The sequence below is a fragment of the Elephas maximus genome, chromosome 13, assembly GCF_024166365.1.
Source record: "Elephas maximus indicus isolate mEleMax1 chromosome 13, mEleMax1 primary haplotype, whole genome shotgun sequence".
Classification (NCBI taxonomy): Eukaryota; Metazoa; Chordata; class Mammalia; order Proboscidea; family Elephantidae; genus Elephas; species Elephas maximus.
Genome location: NC_064831.1, coordinates 29,998,136 through 30,015,558, shown reverse-complemented (window position 1 = coordinate 30,015,558; position 17,423 = coordinate 29,998,136). Strand labels below are relative to the sequence as shown.

The 17,423-nt window shown below is 39.9% G+C and overlaps 1 protein-coding gene and 1 non-coding gene across 3 annotated transcripts in view; one reads left to right on the top strand and one right to left on the bottom strand.

Moving 5' to 3' along the window:
- Positions 1-17,423, top strand: part of MND1 (meiotic nuclear divisions 1) — a 137,151-nt gene that overhangs the window by 63,972 nt on the left and 55,756 nt on the right. For both annotated transcript variants that reach the window (XM_049852764.1, XM_049852763.1), the window contains exons 5-6: positions 4,378-4,452; positions 9,798-9,912. In XM_049852764.1, coding sequence (XP_049708721.1) covers positions 4,378-4,452; positions 9,798-9,912 — 190 coding nt within the window. The remainder of the gene's footprint in view (positions 1-4,377; positions 4,453-9,797; positions 9,913-17,423) is intronic.
- Positions 6,937-7,043, bottom strand: LOC126057476 (U6 spliceosomal RNA). The gene has a single exon (XR_007512562.1). It is a non-coding gene; the product is annotated as a U6 spliceosomal RNA (small nuclear RNA).

The window sequence follows — 17,423 nt, the reverse complement described above, 5'->3', positions numbered from 1 at the left end:
ACATTTTTCTCTTACTCTGTTCAGAACTCTCTATTGTGATCCATGTCAGAGCAGTTGGTTGTGGTAGCTGGGCACCACCTAGTTCTGGGCTCAGGCTGGTAGAGGCTGTGGTTCTTGTGGCCCATTAGTCCTATGGATTAATATTTCCCTTGTGTCTTTGTTATTCTTCATTCACTTTTGCTCTGGACCAGATGAGACTAATAGATGTATCTTAGATGGCCGCTCCCAGGCTTTTAAAATCCCAGACACTACTCACCAAAGTAGGATGTAGAACATTTTCTTTATGAACTATGTTACGCCAATTGCCCTTGATGTCCCCCAAGACCATGGTACCCGGCCCTCAGCCCCAGTAACTTGGTCCCTCAAGGTTTTTGGATGTGTGTAGGCTGCATCTGTGACTTTGCCTTAGGTTGTGCTGACTTCCTCTACATTGTGTGTTCTTTTTCCCATCACCAGAGTTAACACTTGTCTACTCTGTAGTTAGTGATTTCTCCTACTTAACTCCCCCTCCCCCACCCTAACCATCAAAGATTGTTTTTTTGTGTTTGTAAACCTTTTCTTGGGTTTTGTTAATAGTGGTTTTATAAGGTATTTGTCCACTTGTGATTTATTTCACTTAACATTATGCCCTCCAGATTCATCCATGTGGTGTGATGTTTCGCAGATTTGTCCTTGTTTCTTTATCCCTGTATAGTATTGCGTTGTGTGTATGTATCATAATTTGTTTATCCATTCATCTGTTGATGGACTTAGGTTGTTTCTGTATTTTTACTTTTGTGAATAATGCTGCAGTGAGCATGAATGTGCATATGTCTATTCGTATGATGGCTCTTGTTTCTCTAGGGCATATTCCTAGGAGTAGGGTTGCTGGATCATAGGGTATTTCCATTTCTAGCTTTTTAAGAAGGCACCATATTGTTTACCATAGTGCTTGTATCATTTTACATTCCCACGAGCAGTGCGTAAGTGTTCCAGTCTGCCTGCAACCTCTCCAACATTTTTTATTTTCTGTTTTTTTTGATTAGTGCCAGTGATGTTGGGATGAGATGGTATCTTATGGTAGTTTTGATTTGCATAATGGCTAATGATTGGGAGCATTTCCTCTTGTCTGTTAGCCACCTGAATGTCTTCTTTGGTGAAGTGTCTGTTCATATCCTTTGCCCATTTTTTAATTGGATTATTTGTCTTTTTGTTGTTGAGGTGTTGAAGTATTTCTTAGATTTTAGAGATTAGACCCTTGTTGGATATGTCATAGCCAAATTTTTTTTCTCAGTCTGTAGGTTCTCTTTTTACTCTTTTGGTGAAGTCTTTTGATGAGCATAAATGTTTAATTTTTAGAAACTCACAGTTACCGAGTTTATCTTCTGGTGTTTGTGCCTTGTTAGTTATGGTTTTATTCTGTTTATGCCACATATTAGGGCCCCTAGAGTTGTCCCTGTTTTTTCTTCCATGATCTTTATTGTTTCAGGTTTTATATTTAGGTCTTTGATCCATTTTGAGTTAGTTTTTACGTATGGTGTGAAGTATGGGTCCTGTTTCTTTTTTTTAAAGATGAACGTCTAGTTATGCCAGCACCATTTGTTAAAGAGACTGTCTCCCCACTTAATGGACTTTGGCCCTTTGTCAAATATCAGCTGCCCATAGGTGGTGGATGTATTTACATCTATGTTTTCAATTCTGTTCCACTGGTCTATGTGTCTGTTGTTATACCAGTTCCAGGCTTTTTTGGCTACCATGGTTGTATAGTAGTTTCTAAGATCAGGTAGTATGAGGCCTCCCACTTTGTTCTTCACCAATAATGCGTTACTTATCCAGAGCCTCTTCCCTTTCCATATAAAGTTGGTGATTTAGTTTCTCCAACTCATTAAAGAATGTTGTTGGAATTTGGATCAGCATAGTATTATATCTGTAGATTCACATTGGGTAGTATTGACATTTTCACGAGGTTGAGTCTTCCTATTCATGAGCATGGTATGTTTTTCCATTTATGTAGGTCTCTTTTGGTTTCTTACAGTGGTGTTCTGTAGTTTTCTTTCTGTAGGTCTCTTAGGTCCCTGCTTCGATTTATTCCTAAGTATTTTATCTTTTAGGGGGCTACTGTAAATGGTATTGATTTTCTGATTCCCATTTTAGTGTTCTCTTTGTTTATAGGAATCCTGTTGACTTTTTTAAAAATAATTTTTATTGTGCTTTAAGTGAAAGTTTACAAATTAAGTCAGTCTCTCACGCAAAAACCCATATATACCTTGCTACACACTGCCAATTACTCTCCCCCTAATGAGACAGCCCACTCTCTCCCTCCACTCTTTCTTTTCGTGTCCATTTTGCCAGCTTCTAACCCCCTCCACTCTCTCATCTCCCCACCAGGCAGGAGATGCCAACATAGTCTCAAGTGTCCACCTGATCCAAGAAGCTCACTCCTCACCAGCATCCCTCTCCAACCCATTGTCCAGTCCAATCCATGTCTGAAGAGTTGGCTTCAGGAATGGTTCCTGTCCTGGGCCAACAGAAGGTCTGGGGGCCATGACCACTGGGGTCCTTCTAGCCTCAGTCAGACCATTAAGTCTGGTCTTATGAGAATTTAGGGTCTGCATCCCACTGCTCTCCTGCTCCCTCAGGGGTCCTCTGTAGTGGTCCCTGTCAGGGCAGTCATCAGTTGTAACCAGGCACCATCTAGTTCTTCTGGTCTCAGGATGATGTAGTCTGTGGTTCATGTGGCCCTTTCTGTCTCTTGGGCTCGTAATCACCTTGTGTCCTTGGTGTTCTTCATTCTCCTTTGATCCAGGTGGGTTCAGACCAATTGATGCATCTTAGATGGCTGCTTGCTAGCGTTTGTAAGACCCCAGATGCCACTCTTCAAAGTGAGATGCAGAATGTTTTCTTAATAGATTTTATTATGCCAATTGACTTAGATGTCTCCTGAAACCATGGTCCCTAGACTCTTGCCCCTGCTATGCTGGCCTTTGAAGCATTCAGTTTATTCAGGAAACTTCTTTGCTTTTGGTTTAGTCCAATTGTGCTGACCTCCCCTGTATTGTGTGCTGTCTTCCTTTCACCTAAAGTACTTCTTATCTAATATCTAATTAGTGAATGCCCCTCTTCCACCCTCCTTCCCTCCCTCCCCCTCTCGTAACCACGAAAGAATATTTTCTTCTTAGTTTAAACTATTTCTCAAGTTCTTATGATAGCAATCTTATACAATATTTGTCCTTTTGCAACTGACTAATTTCACTCAGCATAATGCCTTCCAGGCTCCTCCGTGTTATGAAATGTTTCACAGATTCCTCACTGTTCTTTATCGATGCATAGTACTCCATTGTGTGAATATACCATAATTTATCCATTCATGCGTTAATGGGCACCTTGGTTGCTTATAGGAATCCTCTTGATTTTTTATGTTAATTTTGTATCCTGCTACTTTGCTGAAATCTTTTAGTTCCAGTAACTTTCTTGTGGATTCTTTGGGGTTTTCTATGTATAGGATCATATCATCTGTGAATAGAGAGAGTTATACTTCTTCCTTCCCAATTTAGATGCCCTTTATTTCTTTTTCTTGCCTTATTGTTCTGTCTAGGATATAAGTGGTGATAACAGGCATCCTTATCTGGTTCCCATTCTCAAGGGGAATGCTTTCTGTCTCTCTCCATTGAGAATAGTGTTGGCTGTTGGTTTTGTATAAATGCCTTTTATTAAGTTGAGGAATTTCCCTTCTATTCCTATTTTGCTGAGAGTATGATGCATCCGTTATTGACTGTTAGTGAAATATCACAAAACTACAAGTCTATAAGAAAACATTAGCAATAGGGTATTTTGAGAAGACTTTAGTCAGAAGTGAATTGAAATTTGAAGATAGATTATGTAAAACATAGATTTAATTTTTTTATTTAGCTTTTTAACTAAATAATAATTTAATAAAAACCAAACCCACTGCCATCGAGTCGATTTCAACTCATAGCAACTCTATAGAACAGAGTAGAAGTGCCCCATAGAGTTTCCAAAGGAGCGCCTGGTGGATTCAAACTGCCGACCTTTTGGTTAACCGCTACACCACCAGGGTTTCCAACTAAATTATAGTAGACCTCAAGTTGTTATTTGGAGTTGGGGTAGGGAACCTGATAAATGAAAACTATGTAGCAAAGAATGAAAGCATATTTATTTTCTGCACAGAGTAAGAAGAAAATATTAAAAAAAAACTTTTTTCGGTTTACCCTATTAATTGATGGTCCCTTGTTTTTTTTTGTTTGTTTGTTTTTAATTACAGAAGTTCTCAATGTGGTCCTTCACTTTTTGTTCTTTCGACCTGGTCTGGAGACAAATCTCATGTTAAGAAAGTTTATCTCAGCAAGCCGTTTTTTTTTTTTGTTTTTTATATTCTAGTTGTCTGAGGGAAACCTAAAGCACACAAACCTACAGAAAAGCATCGAGAAGGCTAAAATTGGCCGAGATGAGACGGTGAGTTTGTGCCTTTCGATTCTTTAATAATGGCATTTATAAGCAGAAGAATAAGGACACCGAGGGGAGCAGATATCATTCCTTCTAGAAGAGAAGTGGGAAGGATGTGAGAAGGTTTCACATGGTGGCATTCACAACTGTGAACCTAGACTTTTTATTATTAATGTACTGTATATGACAGCATAGCATAGAAGCATAAACCCTGGAGCTAGACTGATTGGACTTGAAAGTCTCCTAAACTCACTGTTCCTCAGTTGTAAAATGGGAATAATAAAATCTACCTTACTGGGTTAAATTAGTTGATATTTGCAAAGCACTTAGAAGAGGACCTGGCACAGGTCCTTTCTTCTGAGGCACCTCTGGGTGGATTAAAACCTCTTAACTTTTTGGTTGACAGTTAAGCACATTAACCACTTATACTACCCAAGCGCTCCATGGCACATGATAAGCCCTCTATGAATGTTTGCGTACATATTTTAAGAGTCATGGTTTTTCTTTATTAATTTTGAACAGAACAAACTGAAAACTATCAACACAATGTCCATGTAGCCTTGTAATATTTTTCAATTATTTAAGCGAATACCAACCTGTTTTATTTTTAAAAATATATTGTTCCCTAAAGTATTACGCTAGGGATTAAAAAAAAATCATTTTACTTTCTTGTTTTATCTTTATCCGAACTTGGGATTTATGACTTAAAAAAAAATTGAAAATCAGCATAACCCACGAAGTGCATTCCATGTAAAGGTCCTGGGTGGCACAAACAGTTTACACTCAACTACTAACGTAAAGGTTGATGGTTCAGGCCCAGCTAGTGCCACGGTGGAAGAAAGGCCTGGTGTCTTAGTTATCTAGTGCTGCTTTAACAGAAATGCCACACGTGGGTGGCTTTAACAAACAGAAATTTATTTTCCCACAGTTTAAGAGGCAGGAAGCCTGAATTCAGGGCATTGGCCCTAGAAGAAGGCCCTCCCTCTGTTCGCTCTGGGGGAAGGTCTTTTTCCAGCTTCTGTTCCTAGGTTCCTTGGCAATCATGTGGCATGTGTCTTCTCCTTCGTTTGTGCTTGCTTAATCTGCTCTTTTATATCTCAAAAGAGATTGATTTAAAACACACCCTACGCTAATACTGCCTCATTGACATAACAAAGAAAACCCATTCCCAAATGGGATTATAACTACAAGTACACAAAAACAAACCCATTGCTGTCAGGTTGATTGCTATTCATAGTGAACCTGTAGGACAGAGTACAACTGCCCCATAGGATTTCCAAGGCTGTAATTCTTTATGAAAGCAGACTGCCACATCTTTCTCCCACAGAGCCACTGGTGGGTTAAAACCACTGACCTTTTGGTTAGCAGCTGAGTGCTTAACTACTGCACCACCAGAAGTCCTTAATTACCAAACTAAAAAACCAAACCTGTTGCTATCAAGTTGATTCCGATGCGTAGCAACCCTATAGGACAGAGTAGAACTGTCCCATAGGGTTTCCAAGGAGAGGCTGGTAGATTCAAACTATTGACCTTTTGGTTAGCAGCTGAGTCCTAACCATTGTGCTACCAGTGCTCCATAACCACACTTACAGGGGTTAGAAACACATACTTTTGGGGGATAAAATTCAATCCGTAACACCTGGCATTCTACTTCCATAAAGATTACAGCCAAGAAAACCGTATGGAGCAGTTTTACCCTGTAACATATGGGGTCACCATGAGTTGGCATCCACTCAACGGTTTTTTTTTTTTTTTTTTGGTTTGGGGAGGTTTTTTGTTTTATGGGTTTTTTTTTTTTGCATTCTATCTAGGCCTCTATTCAGGAAATCTTCAGGTACTAACTTACTTGTAGCACTTGATTGTGAAAGAAAACCACTCTAAGACTTGTCATGTTGTAGAAACGAGTAATAATACATCACAGGCTTACAGCAGCCTTATGCTTTTCAAAGTTATTCACAGCCATTCTTCTGAGTAGTCAGTGCAGTTACAGATAGAAATCGAAGAGTGGTAACTTCCAAAGAGTGTTCAAGGGAATAGTCAGCGCAGTTACAGATAGAAATCAAAGAGTGGTAACTTCCAAAGAGTGTTCAAGAGAAGCTAAGTTCTTGGTGTAACCTGAAGGTGTTTCTTCTTCAGATGACAGTAGAAATTATCGCTTCTTTTTTTTTTTTTTTTAAAGCAAAAAGGAAGTTTTATTCTGCGTATATTCAGAAAGACAAAAGTGGGAAATAGACAAGCATGCTTCCAGAGCTAATGTCTGGCCGAGTCCAAGGAATATTACAGAATTAGCAAAAGTGGGAAAATGGACAAACGTGCTGCCAGAGCCATGTCTACCTGAGTCCAAAGAGTATTGCAGGGTAGGCAAGACTGGGAGAACGGATAAGCATGCTGCTAGAGCTACGTCTACCTGAGTCCAAGGAATAGGCAAGACTGGGAAAACAGACAGTCATGCTGCCACAGCCATGTCTTCCCAAGTCCAAGGAAACCTTATTGAAAAATATGGAATGCTTCCTGAGTTTGCGTCTCATCCTCGGGCAGGGGCCGTGCTAATCTTCTCTGTATCATTCCAATTTTAGTATCTGTGCTGCCAAAGTGAGCACAGAAATGACCACTTTTTTCATTAACACTGGCAAGAACTTGTAGAAGCAATATCAAATAATAGTGACGTGCCCATGCCCAGTTGTCAGCCATCCTGCAGTGTGTTACCTTACTCCACTGGAACCAGTATAACGAGGGGAAAGCCCCACCAACAGACCTAATTGGTTGCTGTAGCTCTCTGAAGAACACAGTAGTTCAGAAAGGCTCCTGAGAGAGATGGCCTCTTGTGTTCATCCTGGGCTCACATGGCAGGAATTCTCAAAAATACCTACCCTCTAGCTACTGGATCGAAGTCCCTGGGTGGTACAGATGGTTAACATGCTCAACTACTGACAGAAAAGTTGGTGGTTCCATTCTACCCAGAGGCACCTTGGGAGAAAGACCTGGCGATCTACTTCCAAAAAAACCAGCTATTGAAAACCCTGTGGAACTATCTGTATGGGATCAAACTGACAACAGCAACTGGATAGATGAGATAGGAACCTTAGGTGGCAGTGAGTTTATTTTAATGGGGGAGAAACAACTCAGAAAAGGAGGGTGAGAATGGCTACACAGCTCAAAGAATATAATCAGTGTCACTGAATAGTACATGTACAGACTGTTGAATCGGTGTGTGTTTTGCTAGGTATATTCGCAAAAACAACAAAATAAATAAAAAAAACAAAACCTATGGAGCACAGTTCTACTCTGACACACATGGGCTTGCCATGAGTCCGAATCAACTCTATGGCATCTAGTTTTGTTCGGGTTATATACTAAGTATTCCTCATGGTAGTAACAAATGGTGATGATGATACGATGATGAGGTAGAATTAACTCATGTGTATATCCTGCTTACTATGAGCCAGGCAGGCACCGTTCAAATTTTTTTTTTTTTTCATTGAATCCTGCCAATAACTCAAGGAGGTCGCTACTATTACTGTGTCCATTTTACGTTGGAGGCACTGAAGGGACAAAGAGATTAGGAAATTTGCCAAGATCTTAGTGCTGGTAACTGTCTGAGGAGCAGATTCTAATTCAGGCTTGAGGATAGCTACCATTGTACTCACACATATGTTCTTTACTCTGCTTCTCCTGTCTTCATTTGCTCTTTCACCTCTCATATTTTGTTGTGGAGTATGTATAATTTGAGTGTGGATGGTGAATAATGGATGTCTTCTTATATTGTTTTTAGTTGCCGTCAAGTCGGCCCCTGACTTGTGGCAACCCTGTACACAAGGAAATACTGCCTGGTCCTGCATCACGCCTATGATCTGTTGTGATTTGGGCTGTTGTAATCCATAGGGTTTTCATTAGCTGCTTTTCAGAAGCAGGTCATCAGGCCTTTCTTCCTAGTCCATTTTAGCCTGGAAGCTCCACTGAAACTTGTTCAGCATCATAGCAACATGCAAGCCTCCACTGACAGGTGATGTCTGTGTATGGCGGGCATTGGCCAGGAACCGAACCCAGGTCTCCTGTATGGAAGGCAAGAGTTCTGCCACTGAACCACCAATACCTCCTTCTTATACTGTAGTCATCTTTGAATCTCTCCTGAGCTGTGCTGTCTAATACTGTACACGCTAGCCATATGTGGCTATTTACATTTAAATTCACATTAAATAAAATTTAAAACTTAGTTCCTCAGTCATGATAGCCACAGTAGGGAGCACAGATATAGAGCATTTCTTTTCTTGCAGAGCCCTGTGGACATGCAGCTTCACAGCGTACTTCTCTGCAGGCATTCTCTGTACAAATGCTAGTAATGGGGCTGTCTTCACTTTGAGAACAAAGGGAACAGGAAACAGCAGCAGTAGAAAAATGTGTAAATACAAATATAAAAAAATACAAGCTAGCAAGGAACTTCAGACAAGTTCCATTAGGTAGCTTGACTTTTACTTAGTTTTGCCTCGGATTTATCCTATGATACTGTACCATAACTTTGCTAGCATTTGTTTTTTGTTTGAACTTATTTTTCAGGTATCACAAATATAAATTAAATATCGATGATTATGGCTAGTCAGCACGTAGTCAATACAATGACCTGTTAGGAAGAACTATGGCTAGAAATTTCAAATGGTGTTTATCAGATCATATTGTATTTAAAGGTTTTTTCTCTTTCACCTTTAAAGGAAAACAGAAGGTGGCCACAAGCTACAGCTCTGCTATTTGTGCTGTCCTTAAATATTTAAGTATAAATATACATATATACATAGAGATTTTGAAGAATTGGCTCATGTGATTATAGGGGCTGGCAGGTCCAAAATCCATAGGTCAGGTGACAGAAAATTTCTGGAAGTCTTGTGTCTCAAGTTGGTAGATCAGGCAATGAGGGGGAAAGGAGATTTCTTGCAGGATGTCTGTTTATCATTTGGAGGCAGAATTCTCCCATGGGAAACTTCTAGTTTTGTTCAGAAATGTATAAATATAATATTGCGAGTCCCTGGGTAGTGTGAACAGTTAATATGCTTGGCTGCTAACCGAAAAGTTGGCAGTTTTAGTCCACCCAGAGTTGCCTTAGAAAAAGGGCCTGGCAGTATACTTCCAAAATTTTAGCCATTGAAAACCGTATGGAACATTGTTGTAGTTGGCACAGTTGGCGTCACCATGAGTCAGAATCAAGTCTACAGCAACTGATTATATGTAATATTGATGTCAAAACCCTAATGCATATCATTTATGAGAAATAAAATGAAAATACTACATTTATAAAATGTATTAAATTATAAAACATGACACTTTATTTGTCTGAATTATACATAAACATGTTTTGAATGCAGGAAGAACGAACCATGTTAGCAAAGGAACTTTCTTCACTTCGGCACCAACGGGAACAGCTAAAGGCAGAAGTAGAAAAATACAAAGAATGTGACCCACAAGTTGTGGAAGAAATACGTAAGTTTGTACCACAACTTCACGGTTTTTAACTGCTAATGATAGAGACTTTATACTTCTTGTTGCCTGGTAACCATTCTCCATGTGTATGAGAAAATGAAGCCAGATAAAGTAGTGTTCTGGTTCTGTACTCTACTTTTATAACATAATGGAAAAATACTGCATTAGTATTTCCATTGAAGAAAAAGTATGAACCCATAACAACTTGGAAATTATAATCATTTCAAAAGTAGAGAAAGTAGGTGGGATAGAAGGGTAAAGATGTAAAATACAAGCTTAGCGTCTTAATCAAGTTTCTCTAGAATCACAAAACCAGTAAGATATTATAAGAATAATGTGGCGGGGGTGTCTTACATCCTCTAACTTTACAAGGGGGAAGGAGAATTAAGATCCTCAGTCCAAGGCTGATTCCTATGAGGTGGAGGTCAGCCATACCGCCTCTCTCCAAACTTTTTAGCAATTCTGACACCAGCTATGACTTGTCCCTCCCACAGCACTCTACTTTTCTGCTGAGTTCAATAATTCGTTGCAGTGGCCACACAGAACTCACAGACAATACTCACGATTATGGGGTTTATTAGGGAAGTAACAGGTTACAATACAGGATCAGAAATGACTCAGGATATAGTTCTTTGATCAGGACAGCCTCTTCTCAGCCATGTCCTCAGGCAGGCCTCTCTCTCCAGCCCTTGGCCTGGCCTCTGTGTTACAAATCTCTTTAGCTCTGCCAGTAAGTGCTCGGGGCCACCAGTAAGCCTCAGCCCGAAGGCCCTCAGCTTCCTAACTTCATGGGTCAGGAAGCCTAGCCCCACTGACAAGTGTGCAGGGGTACCCCACTCTATTAGGAAGCCTCCCGCCCAAAGGTGCTCAGCTTTCTCACTCTGGGGACCTGCACACCCACTATAGCTGCCTCGATCCATAGGCCGGGAAGCCCGCTTGCGCTGGTCTCCTGGTTCCGCTGCTGTCTACTTTCTGCTACGCTTGCCACCACTTCTCACCATCTTGCACCATCTCTGGTGTTACAGCTCTGTCTCCTGGGTGTAGGAGGTTCTTGCCGCAAGAGTCCTGGGTCCAAAGCATTTGCTTCACTCCTAGCTTTTCTTCTTGGTGGTAGAGGGTCCCCACCTCTGCTTGCTTCTGCCTTCTTTTATATTTTGTAAGGTGTAACTCGAGTAAAGGTAAGAGTTGAATAAAGGTAGTAAGGGTGGTGACTGGAGTAAGGGTGGTGACTTGAGGCACATCCTCTAGTAAGGTGATGGCTCAAGATACATCCAACCCTAATCCTGCCTCATTAACATAACAGACATCTCACTTCCAAATGGGACTATAATCACAGGCCTAGAGACTAGGATTTACAGTGCATCACAAAATGGAGGATAATTACATCAGATCACAAAATGGAGAATGACTTCATCATTACATAACTGCCAAACCACTGAAAATCAATGACCCAGGCAAATTGACACAAAACCTTAACCATCACAGATTCCATATACCTTATTTGCATATTCCCACTCAGTCATGGTGTAGGAGTCACAAAGATTATGGCTAGAAGGGCCAAGTTAAGTAATTCATTACCCTGTAGATATAGATAGATTTATTTTGAGGACTTTGGTTCACATGATTGTGGAGACAAGTCTAAAATCCATAGGTCAGGTGACAGGCTGAAAATACCGGTAGTCTTGTGTTCCAAATGGGTAGATCAGGTGATGGTGGGGCAAAGAGGAATTCTGGCAGGATGTCTGTTTATCATTTGGAGGCAGAATTCTCCCGTGGGAAACTTGTAGTTTTGTTCTGAAGCCCTTCAACTGATTAGATGAGGTGCACCCACATTATGGAGGGTAATCTGCTTTACTTTAGGCCAACTGATTTAAATGCTAATTACATGTAAATACTTCATAGTAACATCTAGACTAGTGTTCGAGGAAACAATCGACACCATGACCTAGCCAAATTGATGCTTAAAATTAACCATCGTACTTAGGAGACTGAAAGTCAGAGATGGACCTACATTGACACCAAGTGGCTTACCTCTAGAAAGAAACCACCATTGTGCTGTAGGAAAAATGATGCCAAAAATATAAGTTTGTGAGTTACAGAAAATCAGTCTGTATGTTGACTTGCCTTTTAAATATATCAATAATTTTTTGCATTTTAAACCAGGGTACTCAAATCTTTACTTTGAATAATTTTTATATATTTATGTAAAGATAGAAATTTGAGGAAATGAAAAATAATATTATAAAGAAACAGTATTGAATCACTTGGAAAAATATGCATAACTTTCTTCATATTTTTCTCTTAGCCTATGTTTTATTTTGGAAACTTTACCAAGTGAAACTTTTAGGAAAAGTGATATTATAGTATGTGATTGAAGGCTTTGGGAGAAATTGAAAATACTTGGTACTTTTAAATTAACCTGAGAATAGTTTGATTGCAGTTAAGTTGTTCTAGTCCTAGGTGGTATTCTTTACAGTTAAAAATTTTTTAGCAGTTCTGTTAGTGTAAATCTAAAACTTAATTTAGAGGTACATGTCCTCACCAGCACCACTCTAGGAGTGTCGTTCATGTACATGTAGCACACAGCTGTTATGGGTTGAATTGTGTCCCCCCAAAATGTGTCAACTTCGCTAGCCATGATTCCCAGTGTTGTGTGGTTGTCCTCCATTTTCTGATCTGATGTAATTCTACTATGTGTTGTAAATCCTAATCTCTATGATGTTAATGAGGCAGGGTTAGAGTCAGTTATGTTAATGAGGCAGGACAAGCTATAGGATTAGGTTGTATCTTGAGTCATACTCTTTTGAGAAATAAAAGAAAAAACGAAGCACAGAGAAAAGGGCCCTCCTACCACCAAAACAGAAGAGCTGGGAGCAAAGTGTATCCTTTGGATCCGGGGTCCCTGCGCTGAGAAACTCCTAGATCAAGGGAAGATTAATGACAAGGACCTTCCCCCAGAGCCAACAGAGAGAAAAAGGCTTCCCCTGGAGCTGGCTCCCTAATTCAGACTTTTAGCCTCCTAGACTGTGAGAGGAGCCCAGGTGATGAAGCGGTTAAGAGTTCAGGCTGCTAACCAAAAGGTTGGTAGTTCAAATCCACCAGTCACTCTTTGGAGACCCTATGGGGCAATTCTGCTCTGTCCTGTAGGGTCACTGTGAGTCAGAATCAACTCGATGGCACACAACAACAGCAGACTATGAGAGAATAAATTTGTTTATTAAAGCCACCCACTTGTATTTCTGTTATAGCAGCACTAGATAACTAAAGACAACAGCCTAGATGATTGTTCAGCTGATTACCGAGGGTGATTTTCCAAGGGAGATATAAGTAAAAGAACCCCCGCAGCCAGTCATTCTCTGTAAATTAATTATTTGGGAGACCTGTTAGCTCTTTCATGCTGGCCACAAATTCATTACATTTATCATTCTGCAGAGGAACATTCTAACCAACTCTTCCATGCCTGTTTTAAAGATTTAACTAATAACAAATGACCCTCAGTGAACACAGACACATCAAAGCAGCAGGAGACAGGTAGGAGGTTACGCTAGGAAGCTAGATCTGCTCGTGATTCATTTTCAAAAGAAACACAGACTGCTTGTTAATGAGGACATCAAACGTTAGGTGCCTGGCCTAGAGCAGCTTCTCATGGAAGAGAAATTCAAGGACAGTTTTCTTATTCAGGTTTAATACTTTCAGATTGGTTTATTTTCAGGTTCAGCAACCAAATCTAATCTTGAATTTATGTTTTTTTACTTCGTTCTGCTTTCCTTCTTGATTTCAGTTTTGTGTAATTCTTGAACTTTTACCTTGGAAAACCAACTCTTTGCTTACCTGTTCCATCTTCTGTTTTGTCTAGGGTGCACAACTCTTAGCCATATGACACCAGGATTTCTGCTCTGGGTACTCTCTACTTTTCTATTTTGTGGTCTCCATAGTATTGCTACAGCTAATACTATGACTAACATCACCTCACAGTCGTATCTTTTCATAATTTTTACAACTTCTATCCACTTTAGAATAACTAGGCTTAGCTGATGGTGACCCTAAGCTTGAGGTACAGAAAATTAACAGGGATAGAGAATTAATGCCAGACTGATTCATGAACTAGAAAAACTTTATTTTAGGCATGTAACTTCAGATGTTATCATTCCTTGTACCTCTCTGAATTAAGCAGCAATTTTGGCAAGTGCATTACCCTAAGTTTGTTATTGGTTTGTTTTGGAACACAGTTTATCTGCTGGTAGAAGCTATATATAACCCTTGTATTCATGTAGACACGGCTATGTATTATCTCCTACTTATCAGTAATGTCTGCAGAAAATATTTGTCTCATCATGCCAGTTGAATAGATAGTAAGTATCATTAAGCAAGTATTAGTAAGACTAACTTTTTTTTTTAGTAAGATTAATTACAGATACTCTAGAAGTAAAAAGTAAAAGCAATAACTTGTTTTTAAAAATATTTTTTAATTTTAGCTTCTCTGACAGTTACTTCAGTGAGACTAGACAAAACAAGTTATAGTAGAAATTAAATCCCCACAAAAATAAATAGAAGTACGTTAGAAATTTTCTTAAAAATGCAGGCTAAGACATCTGTCAAAATGGCAGAATAAAGACCTCTAAAAATTCACCCCTCTATAAAAACATAAAAAAATGGCAAACATTGTCATCCTCAGCTTTTTTAGAGCTCTGGAAATTAACCAACACCTTGTTGGAAACCCTGGTGATGTAGTGGTTAAGTGCTACCAAAGGGCCGGCAGTTCAAATCTGCCAGGCGCTCCTTGGAAACTCTGTGGGGCGGTTCTACTCTGTCCTATTGGGTCGTTATGAGTCGGAATCGACTCGACAGCACTGGGGTTTTTTTTTTTTCTTGCAGCAATCCAGGGAGTGTTCATTAAAGAAAAATGATAGAATCTCAGCATGGCAAGCTTTGTGGTATTTTAACTTGCCCCATTCCTATACCACTCTCAGAAGTAACCTTGAAAAACAGCAGTCTTGCACTCCCTGTACAGAACAGAGTGGAAGCTTTTTCTGCGCCTCATTTCTAAAGACTTGCCATTGTTTGACAAGGCTACTGGTTTCCTGTTGTTGTTGTTAGTTGCCTTTGAGTTGATTCCAACTCATGGTGACCTCATGTTTGTAGAGTAGAACTGCTCCATAGCGTTTTCAAGGTTGTGACCTGTTGGAAGCAGATCACCAGGCCTGTCTTCCAAGGTACCTCTAGGTGGGTTTGAACTGCCAACCTTTTGGCCAATAATCGAACAAGTAAATGTTTCCACTACCCAGGGACTCCCTGGAAAACACCAGTAGAGAAGCTTATCTTTGACTTGGCTAAGAGTTAAAAAAAAGTTAACTCAGTGCTAAAAAGCTTCTTCTTCAGACCATGTTTGTCTAAAACAATCTAACTTCATGACTGCCTGATACAGTGGATAACAATTGGAGCAAGCAGTATACTAACCAAAAGATTTTTTGTTTTTTTAATTTTTATTGTGCTAGTGAGAGTTTACAAATCAAGTCAGTCTCTCATACAAAAATTTATATACACCTTGCAATATGCTCCTAGTTGCTCTCCCCCTAATGAGACAGCACACTTCTTCCCTCCACTCTCTATTTTCATGTCCATTCAGCCAGCTTCTGACCCCCTCTGCCCTCTTATCTACCCTCCAGAAAGGAGCTGCCCACATACTTTCATGGGTCTGCTTGATTCAAGAAGCTTATTCTTCACCAATATCATTTTCTATCCCGTAGTGCAGTCCAATCCCTGTCTGAAGAGTTGGCTTTGGGAATGGTTCCCATCTTGGGCTAACAGAAGGTCTGGGGACCATGACCTCCGGGGTCCTTCCAATCTCAGTCAGACCATTAAGCCTGCTCTTTTTACAAGAATTTGAGGTCTGCATTCCAACGCTCTTCTGCTCCCTCAGGAGTTCTGTGTTGTGTTCCCTGTCAGGGCAGTCATTGGTTGTAGCCAGGCAGCATCTAGTTCTTCTGGTCTCAGGCTGATGTAGTCTCTGCTTTATGTGGCCCTTTCTGTCTCTTGGACTCTTAATTGCCTTGTGTCTTTGGTGTTCTTCATTCTCCTTTGCTCCATGTGGGTTGAGACCAATTGATACAATTTAGATGGCTGCTTGCTAGCATTTAAGACCCTAGAGGCCACTCTCCAAAGTGAGATGCAGAATGTTTTCTTAATAGATTTTATTATGCCAATTGACTTACATGTCCCCTGAAACCATGGTTTTCAAACCCCACCCCTGCTACACTGGACTTTGCAGCATTCAGTTTATTCAGGAAACTTCTTTGCTTTTGGTGTAGCCCAGTTGTGCTGACCTCTCCTGTATTGTGTGTTGTCTGTCCCTTCACCTAAAATAGTTCTTATCTGCTATCTAATTAGTGAAAACTCATTTCCCTCCCTAACTCCCTCCCCCGTCTCCTAACCATCAAAGAATATTTTCTTCTCTGTTTAACCTATTTCTCGAGTTCTTACAATAGTGGCCTTATACAATATTTTTCCTTTTGCAACTGACTAATTTCACTCAACATAATGCCTTCCAGATTCATCCATGTAAAAAGATGTTTCTTGAATTCATCGTTGCTCTTTATCGTTGTGTAGTATTCCATTGTGTAAATATACCGTAATTGATCCATTCATCCATTGGTGGGCACCTAGGTTGTTTCCATCTTTTTGCTATTGTAAACAGTGCTGCAGTAAATATGGGTGTGCATATATCTGTTCGTACGAGGGCTCTTATTTCTCTAGGGTATATTCCAAGGAGTGGGATTGCTGGACTGTATGGTTATAGTTCTAGCTTTTTAAGGAAACACTAAATTGGCTTCCCAAGTGGTTGTACCGTTTTACATTCCCACCAGCAGTGTAGACGTGTTCCAGCCTCTCCACAACCTCTCCAACATTTATTATTTTTGTGTTTTTTGGATTAATGCCAGCCTTGTTGGAGTGAGATGGAATCTCATTGTAGTTTTGATTTGCATTTCTCTAATGGCTAATGATTGTATTTCCTCATGTATCTCTTAGCTACCTGGATGTCATCTTTAGTGAAGTGCCTGTTCACATCCTTTACCCATTTTTTAATTGGGTTATTTGTCTTTTTGTAGTTGAGTTTTTGCAGTATCATGTAGATTTTAGAGATCAGATGCTGATCAGAAATGTCATAGCTAAAAACTTTCTCCCAGTCTGTAGGTAGTCTTTTTACTCTTTTGATGAAGTTTTTGGATGAGCATAGGTGTTTGATAATTAGGAGCTCCCAGTTATCTAGTTTTTCTTCTGCATGGTTAACAGTGTTTTGTATACTGCTTATGCCATGTATAGGGCTCTTAGCATTGTCCCTATTTTTTCTTCCATGGCCTTTTTGGCTTTAGATTTTATATTTAGGTCTTTGATCCTTTTTGAGCTTGTCTTTGTGCATGATGTGAGGTATGGGTCTTGTTTCCTTTTTTTGCAGATGGATATCCAGGTATGCCAGCACCATTTGTTAAAGAGACTGTCTTTTCCCTATTTAA